At 46.1% G+C, this 14248-nt stretch overlaps 1 protein-coding gene across 1 annotated transcript in view; it reads left to right on the top strand.

The window, feature by feature from the left end:
* Window positions 1-11790: 11790 nt before the first annotated feature.
* GPC4 (glypican 4) overlaps window positions 11791-14248 on the top strand; it is a 121403-nt gene continuing 118945 nt past the window's right edge. The window contains exon 1 of the mRNA XM_066356545.1: window positions 11791-12535. Within this exon, the coding sequence (XP_066212642.1) occupies window positions 12376-12535 (160 nt within the window). The 5' untranslated portion in view covers window positions 11791-12375. The remainder of the gene's footprint in view (window positions 12536-14248) is intronic.

Here is a 14248-nt window from a genome sequence, read left to right as displayed (position 1 = left end):
GACCGGGCAAGCCCAGGGTTTCAAACTGGCAACTTCAGAGTTCACCATCGACACTTTATCCACTGTGCCACCACAGGTCAGGCCAACAATTTTTTCTTAATATATTTTCAACCGCCTCCTTACCTTGACCCTGAGAAATAAAGGAAAGGAAGGCATGGTTCTCTTGGTGGTGATGGAAGTGGAAGAGCAAGGAAGAGCCACTTTCTCATTTCTGCCAACTTTTGTACATCCTCCCTCCTCCCCATGATACAGCACTGTGTGCTCTAAGAATTAAGAAAATGTCAGTTAGAATTACCAAAAAGTCAGTCCGGGTAAGGGAAGCTTGTATATGTCAGCAGACAGACACATGGGAAAGGCCAAACCCCCTGTGTTGTGGATACAGCCTGGATTCAGCTAGATGCTCAGAATGTCTGTCCAGGTTTAATATTCTTCTTGATTATTTGAATACTTTACTGATATAGCAGCAGTTCTGTAGACATCATCCATCAGTGATTAGAAAATTACAAATGTCAAACTATGTCTGACCCTGACTCTCCTCAATTCTTTATCTGTTGTTCGTATCTCTGGAATAAAAACGCCTACTCCCTGCTGGGTCTTCTTAAAAATGCACATTGTCTCTTCACATAAAGGCAGAGATGATGGTGCTATAGAGAAAAAAGAATAAAAAGGAGGGGAAAAAAGAAATAAAACTGGAACTCATTGTAACTTTTCAGGTTTGAAGTGCAAGCTCAGAAACCTGTCGGACTGAATTGGTGCTTCATTAAGAGCTTGCTTATGTAGCCGAAAACATTGTGTTGCTTTTTAAAACTGGCCTTGATTTTGCAGCTCAGTTTCCTGATCATCACAGAGGAGGAATAGGTTTCATAATGTTAAGGGCTGAAGTTGGGGAGGGTGCTCTTCAGCTCCTTGGTGCCCTGTGCACGTGAAGCTGACACTGGATAGCTTGTCTGTTTTTCCTAGCAAGGCAGAGAATGAATAGAAAATACAGTATTCAATACCACATACTACTAGGTGTCTTCTGTAACCTTGCACCACAATATGCCTGATGCCTAGGAGCCCTTGTTTTCAGGTAAAATCCTGAGTAGAAGCAGCAAGTTTGGAAAAACACCATTATTACTGCTGTGGCTCTAGTCTGAACCTATATTTTGCTTCTGACAATCTTTCACAGGCTTGAAATTTCAAACAAGATAGGAAAGGTCAAGTTTAAGGTAGATTGACTGGACAAACATCAAGGTCTCTTCTATATTTCACATCATTGTAGGCTTTGCTCAAACAATGCTGGGTTCCCTACCTCCACCGTGTCTTTTTGCCCATGTGATTTTCTCATTAGCTGGGTGAGATGTGGAAGAGTAATGTAAAACAATTTTGAAAAATGAATGTTCTAGAAATGTCTTCACAATGTAAGTGCAAAACACAAAGTATTAGTGTTTTTATTTAATCAAAAGCATATGAAGAAATAATTTTCTTTCTATGAATGAACCATTTATGTCCAATGGGCAAATTAGAGAAGGAACTTTATCCCAATTATATTGAAATGCACATTTTACATCTAATTCCATAGGTCAAATTGTGTGCAACGAGCTAGAGTAATGACTATCTTTGGCAACTGTTTGCCATCACATGGAAGTGTAATCAATAGAAAGTGGGCTTCTTTTTTTCAGAAATTAGAAATATTCTTTATAAATCAGACTATAAATAAAGCTTATGTATAGAAAATACTAACCAGCTTTCTTCCCACATAGACTTTGGTTGTGGTTCTATGCACTTGAGACATGAATTGTAATTTTTACAAAAGCTATATGAAACCTTTGTCCCAGTAGTAAAGTATAAGAAATTATCAATACCAGTAGATACATGATTATTACATAAGAATGTCCAAGTTACTTTTTGGGCCTCAGTCATCTCATCAGGGAAACAGTAAGATAAAAACTCCTTCCCTGGCCCTGGCCAGGTAGCTCTGTTGGTTAGAACCCCAATACACCAAGGTTGCAGGTTCTATACCTGGTCATACAAGAATCAACTAATGAATGTGTAAATAAGTAGAACAACAAATCAATATTTCTCTCTCTCTTTCCTTCTGTCTCAAAAATAATTAAAAACAAAACAAAAACAAAAAAAAACCCTGCATTTAAAACAAGCAACAAACAAACAAACAAACACAAATTTTCATATTGTATATAAGTAACTCAGATTCCTCTCTGTTCTACAACTTGTATATTTCTGTTATGGACCATTACAGATCTAGCTTATGTATTGCATTACTAGAACAGTATACTATCATACTAAAGGGTATTCCAATGCTGGCAGGGCTGGGTTTGAGCAAATTGTGAAGTAGATAAAATTCATACTAACTATAAAAACAATAGTATTGCCTTGGCTGGCTAGCTCAGTGACACACCATTGGCCTGGTGTGCAGAAGTCTTGGGTTCAATTCCCGGCCAGGGCACACAGGAGAAGTGCCCATCTGCTTCTCCACCCTTCTCCCTCTCCTTTTCTCTCTGTTTCTCTTCCCCTCCTGCAGCCAAGGCTCCATTGGAGCAAAGTTGGCCTGGGCGCTGAGGATGGCTCCATCGCCTTCACCTCAGGTGCTAGAATGGCTCTGGTTGCAATGGAGCAATGCTCCAGATGTACAGAGCATCGCCCCTAGTGGGCTTGCCAGGTGGGTTCAGGTTGGGCTCATGTGGGAGTTTGTCTCTCTGTGTTCCTGCTTCTCACTTCAGAAAAATACAGAAACAAAACAATAGCATTAGTAGATATTTCTTTTTTTATTATTCATTTTAGAGAGGGGAGAGAGAGAGAGAGAGAGAGAGAGAGAGAAGGGGGGAGAAGCAGAAAGCATCAACTTCCATATGTGCTTTGGGCAAGCCCTGGTTTTAAACCAGTGACCTCAGCATTCCAGGTCGACACTTTATCCACTGAGCCAACACAGGTTAGGCCTGTTTTTTTTGTTGTTGTTTTTTTGTTTGTTTTTTTTTATGGTGACAGAGAGAGAGTCAGAAAAAGGGAAGAACAGACAGGAAGAGAGAGAGATGAGAAGCATTGATTCTTCATAGCCACACCTTAGTTGTTCAATGATTGCTGTCTCATTTGTGCCTTGACTGAGGGGGGGGGGCTACAGCAGAGCAAGTGGTCCCTTGCTCAAGCCAGGGACCTTGGACTCAAGCCAGTGACCTTGGGCTTCCAGCCAGCAACCTTTGGGCTCAGACCAGTGACCATGGTGTCATGTCTATGATCCTACACTAAAGCCAGCAACTCTGTGCTCAAGCTGGTGAGCCTGCGTTCAAGCCGGTGACCTCGGGGTTTCGAACCTGGGTCCTCCACATCCCAGTCCAATGCTCTATCCATTGCGCCAACACCTAGTCAGGCTAGTTGATATTTCTTGAGCCCCAACTTTTGGTTTCTATGAAAGAAGGGACATTGTTTTATTCATAAATATAGTCCCAAAGCCTAAAAGAGTGTTGATCCTCAATAACTACTTGTTGAGTGAAGGACTGAGTGAATGGATAAATAAATGATGCTTTGTACCAGGCAGTATGCTAAGTGCTTTGTTTACTTAAATATGTACATATTGCATACTTCATGACTGATATTCAGAGTACAAAAGGAGTTCACATGTCCTGGGCCAAGAGAAACACTTTTCATATATTTTCTTTTGTAATCCTCACAGTGTACATATGACACATGAGAAAAGTGAGGCTCAGAGAGGGTAAGTTACTTATCTAAGGAAACGCAGACAGTAATACATGGCAGAGCCAAAATTTAACTCTCAGTGTGTTTAACTACACTGATTAGATTCTTTCCTTGAGAAACACTGACTTTCTTCTTTCTGTCTTTAGTTTTATTTTATGCTCTTCTTTTCAGTGAGAGAGAGAGAAAAAGAGAGAGAGACAGAGAGAGGGACTGATAGGGACAGACAGACAGGAAGGGAGAGAGATGAGAAGCATCAATTCTTCGTTGCAGCACCTTACTTAGTTGTTTATTGATTGCTTTCTCTGATATGCCTTGACCAGGGTGCTGCAGCTGAGACAGTGACCCCTTGCTCAAGCCAGTGACCTTGGGCTTGAAGAAAGCGACCATGGGGTTATGTCTATGATCCCACATTCAAGCTAGCAATCCAGCACTCAAGCTGATGAATCCATGCTCAAGCTAGTGACTGCGGGGTTTCGAACCTGTGTCCTCAGCATCCCAGGCCAACATTCTATCCACTGCACCACCACCTGCTCAGGCTTATTTTCTGCTCTTTATTGAGAATCCTTGGATGAAGAAATGGTGGGGTCTCATCACTTTGATGAAAAAACTGCAGTGGCCACATCTGCCTATTATCAGTCCATCCAATGCCTCCCCATGTCCCCAGATCATTCATTCTAATGCACTACTTTCATCTATTCACTTGCTGCTTATCAAGTTACAGTGCTGATAGGATCAAGTTGGCACTATCACCCAGGGTAACATGCCTCATTATCTGGCACCTTATTGCACGATAATCTCCCAGATGAACCTGTACTCAATTAAAACAGTATTTTCACAGGCCTCCACTGGCATCATACATCCTCAATCCTTCTCTTTGCTTAGTGACACCTTGTCATCCTTCATGGCCCAAAGAAAGTGGTACCTTCTCCACTTCTTTACCCATTAGCCCACTTTCTTCAAAATTTTCCTGAGTATGTTTTGAGCTTGGGGCATAGTGAAAAGTGGCTGTGCCACTGAACTTGGACTCAGAGGGCCTCAGTTTAGGACTCTAAACCAGTTTCCTCACCCATAAATGATGAAAAATAATACATATTTTATAGGTAATATATGTGAAAGCAATTACTAAACTCTGAAATCCTAAACAAATATCAGTAATTATTGTAATATTGTCTTCTCATGAAAGACTTTTAAACCAAGGAGTATAACAAATACAAATGATGCTATAGAGAGATTGATTTTATGACAATCCTTTGGTGGGTGGATGGAAGAGACGTTGAAGGCCAGAAGACCTGTTAGGAGGCTGGCTCTACAGTCCAGGCAAGAGGAATTTGGACAAGGGCTGACGGCCGCGAGGTGGAAAGGAGGACTCAGTTGGTCCAGGTGATTAATGAAAAGAGAGGGAATGTGGCAACTATGGCACAGGGAGGACTGTGAACGACACTGTCATAAACAGGAGAAGTATGGTGGCTGAGTACCTGGAGCTGGTAATTAAAGCTGTAAACACAGATGAACTCTGTGAGGGAGAAGGAAAGGTAAGGCAAACTTAAGAAATTAGAGAAAGGATATTGGAGGGAGGTATGAAATTAGGATACAGGAACAGATTACACACATCAAATCCTTCAAAGTGGCTGATCCTTCAATCATTGGAACTTCAGTAAATTTCCAGAGGGACCAAGAGGAGACTGGCAGCATAAAACAAAGAGCAAACTGGGATGACTGTCCTGGGAGACATGCCTTGTGTTATCTTTGTTAGTGCCTTTCTCCATGTTAATACGGATTCTACCTCCCCAAGTACTATAGTTTGCCAGGTCCTCAAAGGCCTCTGGTCTTTCAAGTTCCTTCACAGAGCCAACCTCTGTACATAGAAAGTGGTCATAAGATACTACCTACTTAGTTGCTTGAAAGGGAGAAGCATGGGATGAGAGAGGAAAGTTACTTGGTAAAATCTGGGCTGAAGATGGGCTGAGTGTGTCCAGTAAACTTTTAAGTGTTTGGAAGTAGTCACTAACGTTTAAAAATCAGGAGATTTCAGGTATAATTCTGGGTCTTTTATTCCTTGGGAAACTGCCCACCTGACAAACCTGTACTCTGGCAGGAAATACACATTCAAATGAAAATGAAGTCTAAAAGAGCTGTTGGAAGTCTAAAAGAAGTTGAGGGTGGAGGAATCCTCAGAGAAAGCAAGACCTCTGCTGAGTAGGAAGTGTGGTAGTCATTTTGTGTAGATAGTGCTTTGGAGGCCCAAAAGCAGGAGCTATTAGCTCTGCTTGGGGGAATCAGAGAAGGTTTTCCAGAACAGGCGACATCTCAATTAAGTCTTGATTGATGAGAATTTTTCCAAGTAACGGAGGGAAATGACAAGGTATTCCTAGCAGGAAGAGGGTAAGGTTGGAAGAAAGTACATGGCATGATAGAGAATGATGATGTGTTCTTGTAGGATCGAACACCAGACACAGGGTTGGGAAGGACCAGTAAGAAAGCTGGTGCCTGGCCAGGCAGTGGCACAGTTGGACTGGGATGCAGAGGACCCAGGTTTGAAACCCTGAGGTCGCCGGCTTGAGAACGGTCTCATCAGGCTTGTGTGTGGGGTTACTGACTTGAGAGTGGGATCATAGACATAACCCCAAGGTCGCTGGCTTGAGCAAGGAGTCACTCACTCTGCTGTAGCCCCCCCTCCGTCAAAGCACATATGAGAAAGCAATGCAATCAATGAACAACTAAGAATACTACAAAGCTGTAATGAATAATTGATGCTTCTTATCTTTCTCCCTACCTGTCTGTCTGTTCTTGTCTGTTTCTCTCTTTGTCACAAAAAAAGAAAGAAAGAAAGCTGGTAATCAACAGTTCACAACTGGGACTGCCTAGTCAGAGCACATATGGGAGTTGATGCTTCCTGCTCCCACCTCTTTCTCTCTCTCTTTCTCCTCTCTAAAATGAATTTTAAAAATATCTTAAAGGAATTTCTGGCTGGTTGGCTCAGTGGTAAAGTGTCGGCCTGGTGTGTGGAAGTCCCTGGTTTGATTCCTGGTCAGGGCACACAGGAGAAGTGCCCATCTGCTTTTCTAACCTTCCCCCTCTCCGTCTCTCTCTTCCCCTCCCACAGCCAAGGCTCCACTGGAGCAAAGTTGGCTCAGGCATTGAGAATGGCACCATGGCCTCCACCTCAGGCACTAGAATGGTTCCGATTGCAGCTGAGCAATGCCCCGGAGGGGCCGAGCATCACCCCCTGGTGGACATGGCAGATGGATCCCGGTCGCCTGGTCGGGCACATGCAGAAGTCTGTCTGACTACCACCCAGCTTCTGGCTTCAGAAAAATACAAAAAAATAAAAATCTTAAAGGAAAAAAAAGACAGCTGGTAATGTAGACTATGGCCCAATAGCAAGGATCCAGATCTATTGGATGGCTTGTGAATTGATCTGGAAGCAAATGGAATGCCTTGGAGGAAGGAGGGACGTTTTTCAGGTGATCTTGTCAAAAGCTTACTCTGATGGCTGTGGGAGGGATGGGTGGGTGGGGACAGAGAGGAGAGAGCTTCATTTCTCCTAAGGGGGAAGTTACATTCTCTTCTTTATCCTCCTATTTAGTAACTAATATAACTCCCCAGCAGGCCAAGAGAAGTGCCCCCAAAGCTGAGAGGACCTGACTCAAGTAGTTCTTGGTTTGGAAGACAGCAGCAGTGAGAGCATACTTTGTTCTGTCTACCCATCAGCAAATGTAGTCCAGTGCCACCACATCAGGAGAAACACCTCACTTGGGAAAACCAATTACACTAAATGCATTCTACGTAAGCAAGCCTTTACACATAGGTCTAGGTCTTACTCAGTATATTAAACTGTAAACTCCTTCTGACTTATATATCTTCCCTGCTAGGGCTGAACATTTGTTAATCTGAAACAGGGCATTCCTGCAAGATCTGGGCAGTTGCACATTCACTGCTGACCCTAAATGAGACCCAGAGCAGTGCATTTTTTAACAAAAAATTGCATGGGATTTAGTCAGAGGTCTTGCATTTTTTAGTCTTGGTTGGTTCAGCCTGTGGTTGTGGACAAGCCATATAACCTCACTGAGACTCAATTTGCTTATCTATTTAAAAAGAACACTAAAAATTTTAAAGGCATGAGAGTATACCTAGAAATGCTTTGCAAACAGTCAAGTACATTATGACCAAAAGGGGTCTAATCATAACATGGAATACTATTCAGCCATAGAATGAAGTACTGATACATGCTATCACATGGATGGGTCTTAAAAACACAATGCTAGGTAAATGAAGCCAGACACAAAAGTTCATATATTGCATGATTCAATTTAATTAAAATGTTCAAAATAGGCAAATTGGTAGATACAGAAATCAGATTAGTGGGGCGAATGGAATGAACTTTGATTGCTGAATGGGTATGAGGTTTCCTTTGGGATGATGAAATGTTCTAGAACTAGAGAGTGGTGATGGTTGCACACCATTTTGAATGTACTAAATGCCAATGAATCATACATTTTAAAATGATGAAAATGGGGCCCTGGCCGAGTAGCCCAGTAAGGTGGAGTGTTGTCCCGAAATGCCAAGGTTCCAGGTTCAATCCCTGGTCAAGGCATACATGGAAGCAAGCAATGAATGTGAAACTTAGTGGAACAACAAATGAATGCTTCCCTTCCCCCTCACTCTCCCTCCCTTCCTCTCTCTGTCTCTCTAAAGAGCCATCAATTAAAAAAAATATCAAGCCCTGGCCGGATAGTTTTCTTTGGAGCTTCGTCCCGAAGTGCAGAGGTTGCTGGTTTGATACCCGGTCAGGGCACATACAGGGGAAAAAAAAATGATTAAAACAGAGCCCTTGCCGGGTAGCTCAGTTGGTTCAAGCATTGTCCAGATAAGCCAAGGTTGTTGGTTTGATACCCAGTCAGGGTATATACATACAAGAATCAGCCAATTAACACGTAAATAAATGGAACAACAAAGTAATGTGGTTCTTTTTCTTGTTCTTTTTTTTTTTAATTTTTATATTTTAATGTATTTTTCGGAAGTGAGAAGCAGAGAGGCAGAGAGATATATTCCCGCATGTGCCCAACTGGGATCCACCTGGCATGCCTGCCAGGGGGTAATGCTCTGCCCATCTGGGGTGTTGCTCTATTGCAACCGGAGCCATTCCAGCTCCTGAGGCAGAGGCCATGGAGCCATCCTCAGAGCCTGGGCCAACTTTGCTCCAATGGAGCCTTGGCTGCGGGAGGGGAAGAGAGAGACAGAGATAAAGGGGGGGTGGAGAAGCAGATGGGCACTTATCCTGTGTGTCCTGGTCAGGAATTGAACTGGGGACTTCAACATGCTGGGCTGATGCTCTACCACTGAGCCAACCGGCCAGGGCTGTTATGTTTTTTTTCCTCTTTCTCTCTCTCTCTAAACTTTTAAAAGAGGTTAAAATGATTAAAGTGCCTTGACCTGTGGTGGTGCAGTGAATAAAGCGTCAATCTGGAACGCTGAAGTCATTGGTTCAAAACCCTGGGCTTGCCTGCTCAAGGCACATATGGGAGTTGATGTTTCCCGTTCTTCTCCCCTTTCTCTCTCCTCTCTCTAAAATTAATAAAAATGCCTGACCTGTGGTGGCACAGTGGATAAAGTGTCGACCTGGAATGCTGAGGTTGCCAGTTTGAAACCCTGCACTTGTCTGGTCAAGGCACATATGGGAGTTGATGCTTCCTGCTCCTTCCCCCTTTCTCTCTCTCTCTCTCTCTCTCCCTCTCCCTCTCCCTCTCTCTCTCTCATTCCTCATTCTCTCTCCTCTCTAAAATGAATAAAAATTTTTTAAAGATATAAATAAAAAATAAAATGAATAAAAAATTATTAAAATGGTAAATTTCATGTTTGCACATTTTACCAGAATAAGAAAAGCAAATTAGTGCTGTATGAGGGTTAATCATCCTGAGAATTTGTTGATTCTTGCATTCTGTATGCAACGTCAATCCATTTTTTGGTGTTCAGAATACTTACAGAGTGGGTACATTTCCATTAAGGAGCCTCTTTGGAAGAGTGGAGCTGGAGTGGGGGTTGGGGGTTAAGGAGGAACTATGGGCCATCTGAAAAGGGAATCTGGATGGTATTTGCTTCGCAGATTGCCAGTTGTTCACTCTGTTTGTATTTAAAAGAAAGTAGGCTTTGAAGTAGAAGCTGCCTCTGAACAGAGCTTGGAGTTCCTGCCGTGTGTGGTAAGGTTCAGACTTGTCCAGATCTGTTTTAAGCCAGAGGTTACTGTTTCTGGTGAAAGGGCTCAAGTTTTGGTCAATAATACATTAACAGGAAGAGCAGGAGTAAACTGGGGGAAAAGGAGTGATTCCCGCTGGAAATCACTTTTCCGTGTGAAAAGTTTTCTGATGGGGACTTCATGGTTTGGGAGTGTTTTCTCTCATTTGTGGTCACTGGATTTCATTTTATTATTAATGTTGGCATCCCGTAAGATTATATTCTCTTTGATAAAGAACAAATTTAAATAAATACACCAATCAATGAAAGGTAAAAGTGCTGGGCTGAACCCTATCAATGCCTTGAGGACCTGATGGTTATCAATTTGAGGGAAATCTGTACTATTTGGAAGTCCCTTGGAAGTGGCTAGAAATTCATTTGTAGTTGAGTTTGCATATTTAGAAAAAACCTCTCTCCTAGTTGCAAAGTTAAATTTTCTGGCAATCCACAGAAATTGTAAGTCGTACTCATAGACAAGTCACAGTCTGTTTAGGCTGATGATCTCCTGGAGCTAATAAAATGTAGAAGAATATGCTGTGGGCATTCAAAACAACAGCTATCCTAGTTTCTTCAGCTCCTCATAGCCAACTTTGTCAACGTGGTTTGCAAACAACAGTGGAGGAAGTCTCAACAAACCCTATAAGGGTGCTAATTGCAATGATGGTTCATATCTTCACCCTGTGTAATTTTATGGAAATTGAGAGTCTAGCCAAATAATAAATTCCAGCCCCTTTTATCTGCCCAGTTCCCAGCACACTCTCGAGGTGTATGAGACACTTCTCACTGTAACCTCTTGAAGCAGATTGTAACAATAACAACTGTAATGACAAGTTCCCAATCTGCACAGTTCCCTTCATTAAAGGGTCCCTGGGAGCTTCAAAAACACTCATTAATGGAATCTGACAAAGGTTGGAAGGAGAAAGACTCGCCCATTTCCAGTTTTCTTATGGCTGAGAGAAGACTAGATCCCAGAGAGGTGAGGGTAGAGAAGAATTAGGGATCTTGGGCTACCTTTATTCCTTGGACAGGGAACTGAGTCCAGGGTCCTGGACCACCCCACTGAGGTGCATACCATTAGCAAGTTGCTTCTCTTCCGTGGGCCTCCGTTTCCCGACGTGCAGAAGGAGGGTTTGGTCCGGTTTCTAAGGTCAACCCTGACTTTGTTCCATCGCCTCACAGTTGGGTCCCCTCCCCCTCAGGGTTTGGTTAGAATGATAGCAGAACTAGGCATAGTGGAAAGGAGTGGAGGCGAGGAGGCGAATGCCTCCTAGGCTTCCGAACAATGGAACACCGTTCGATGGGAATCAGGTCTAAAGCGGCAAGGTGAGGACACTTTAAGGCCAGCTCTTCTAAGTCTCAAGTTCCCCAGGTGCCCGCTGAGAAACAATGCGAGTAATGCCAGTGCTTTCCCCTCCTGGCCCAGGAACTGGGCGGTTAGGAGCGTCCTCCCTGCAGCGCGGAGGCGGAGAGGGGGGCAGGTATCGAGGCCATAGGGCTTCGCCCAGCTTTGGACTACGGGTAGCGGGTCAGGTGGACGCGCATACAAGGCCTAGGACCCGGCCATGGGCTTTAGGACAAGTCCCCAGTTGCTTGGTGCCCTAGGGCTTGGGCTCTTTACACTGGAGAAGTTACGCTTTCCTTTATGGATGGGGGACGGCGGGCAGGCTCCCCGCCTCCCCGGAAGAGGGGAGGAAGGAGGAGCCCAGCGGGGCGTGTCTCGGGAGGGAGCGCCGCGCACCCGGTGCGCTGCCCCCTAGGAAGTGGATTTAGCTGCTCCGGATCCAGCCCCGCTTCCAGGTTTTCTCCCATCCCGGCCCTACCAGCTCCCGCCCGCCTCCGGCACCCCCGCTGCCCGCCCCTACCCCATGTGCCGCCCGCTGGGCCAAGTTTGCCAAGCGTCGCCCTGCACGCCGGCCAGTCAATCAGCGGCGGAGTTGAGGAGGGCACAGTCGCGCGGCCGAGGGCAGGGTGAGAGAGCCGAGTGGAGCCAGGAGAGCGGAGCTCGCCAGGCAGCGTGAGCCGCGCGCAGCGAGCGCCAGCCGCCGCCGCTGCTCACACCCTCCGCGGCCCCCGCGGCGCCTGCCACCTTCCACTCCTTCTCCGCGTTCCTGTCTCCCCGGCCGGCCAGCTCGCCCCGCTCACTGCCCTCGCGCAGCCCCGAGGTCAGCGGTCCGCGCCTCCGCTGCCTTGGGCCGCTCACCGGCTCTACACCCTTGTCCTCCTCTTCTTCAGCCCTCCTCCCGGCTGGGCGCCTGGCACTGGGGACCGTTGCCTGACGCTCGAGGCCCAGCTCCACTTTTCGCCCCGCGTCTCCTCCTCCCGCTGCCCTCCTCCTACTCCAACTCCCTTGCCCTCTTGCTTCACTTGGGAACCCGTGATTCCGCGCCTCTCGGCCCGCGCCCGCCACTTTCCATCCTGTCCTCAAGGTGGGAGCCCGCCCGTCCTGCCCGCACCATGGCACGGTTTGCCTTGCCTGTGCTTCTCTGCACCCTGGCTGTGTGCAGCGCCGCGCTGCTGGCTGCCGAGGTCAAGTCGAAAAGTTGCTCGGAAGTGCGACGTCTTTACGTGTCAAAAGGCTTCAACAAGAACGATGCCCCCACGCATGAGATCAATGGTAGGTGAAAGCCCCTGGGGGGCGAGCTCAAAGACACTGCAGAGAAAGGGCCACCGAGGCCCCCTCGCTCTACGGCCCCCGCGCTGGACGCAGGTAGCCTAGAGGAAGAGTGCTAGAGCTAGCCCCAGAGGCGTAGAAGGTTCCCGCGGACGCTGCGGCCCGCGGGGCGCCAGGTTGCCCTGTGCCACTCTCCCGCTTTGCCCCCCTCACCCCCCGCAGTCTTCCCGGTCCCAGGAAGCCCCAGAGGACTCTGGTCTGCAAGAGTGCGCTTCAACCGCTTTCTCGCCTTTTCCGGGTTGAACTTCTTAGTAGGCTCCCTGCTTTGTTGTGTGGGTGACGAGAGGCCGGGTACTAGTGGAAGTCGCCAGTGGGGCAACTCGAGAGATTGCCAGATTCCGGGGAGCGAAAATCGTGGAACTTGATGTTTCATTGATGTAATTTAAAAACCTCTCCACCTTTCTCCCACCAGTGACATGAATTAGTTTTAGTACCTACAGCGGCTTTAAAAAACCGCTCTACCCTCCAAATCTCACTTTTGGGTACTCATGTTTTCCAGAAAGTGGTGGACGGGGAAGGTATTCCCCCTTCTTCTTTCTCACCTCATTTTAAGGCTTACTTACACATTGAATTACAAACCTTTGAAAGGATTGATTACAGGAAACCTGAATCTCAGCTAGGAGATGGTTATGCAAATAGAGATGGTTTAGCCTGTAAAAAAGTTCACCGGATTTTGGCGCTTTGGGGGTGCGTGGGGGGGTATTTTTGAAAGCTTTCCTTGGAGCATCAGGGAGGTGGCATTCGGGAGGGTACCCTTCACCACTCCTCGAGAGGCCGGCGGAGGTGGCCGGGTCGGTTCCCTCCGGGCCGCACTCCTTCTCAGAGGCCAACTGTTGCGCGAAGCCCGGTGGGCGGCGCTGGAGCCAGCGGAAGCGCAGGTAGCCGATTTCCTCGGAGGATTCTGAAAGAACCATAAATCTAGGTGGGCAGTGGCCAGCATAACATGACGGAGAAATGAACGAGTGGAGCCCCGCGGCCAAGCTTCCATTTCGAACCTTTCATGGAAATGAGCAGTTGAGAGCCTTTGCCTCGAGGTGTTGATGACTGGCGTGGGGTAGGAAGGGGGCCGGCAGTCGGCAAAGGAAATACTGTAATTTCAACCAAGTACTTCCAAAGGCTTAGGAAGAGTTGGGGTTCATTTTTTTGGAAAGACTATTAATAACCTTGGAGATTAAGTGCAGTCATCAATTACATATAAATTACAAAGGTAATTGAGGGAAGTTGCTGGGTACTTTCCAAGTGTAACCGGTATCTGTCTAGAAATAGAACCCAAGAAGTTGGAGCAGCCTAGAAGCCCACTGTACTTTGGCAGTTATCAAATAACTCGTACACTACTGATTAGGACTGTTTGCCCTTGAGCTGCCTGTCTTTTTGGGAGCTCAAGTATGTCCTCACAGTGACACGATTCTTCTATTGGTTGTAGAGAGCCCTGAAAAGCCCTCTTTCTTCCCACTGGCCCTCCCGCCTAGCCAGAAAAAGTGAAGTGAACCAGCAGTCACTGAAGCTTGGGGGCTAGGCAGGTCAGACCTGAGGGCTTTGTGCCTTGCACAGTCTGGGCCAGGGCCCGGTGGAAATGATTGGCGTGAAGGTTACAGTTGTCATTCTCACATTTTGAAAGGATAGATGCCGTGATGCACTTAATGGGAATGTGACAAG

Source organism: Saccopteryx leptura, chromosome X (genome assembly GCF_036850995.1).
Source record: "Saccopteryx leptura isolate mSacLep1 chromosome X, mSacLep1_pri_phased_curated, whole genome shotgun sequence".
In the NCBI taxonomy this organism is placed as follows: domain Eukaryota; kingdom Metazoa; phylum Chordata; class Mammalia; order Chiroptera; family Emballonuridae; genus Saccopteryx; species Saccopteryx leptura.
The sequence above is the reverse complement of the archived record's forward strand: the minus strand, read 5'-3'. Positions and strand labels throughout refer to the sequence as shown.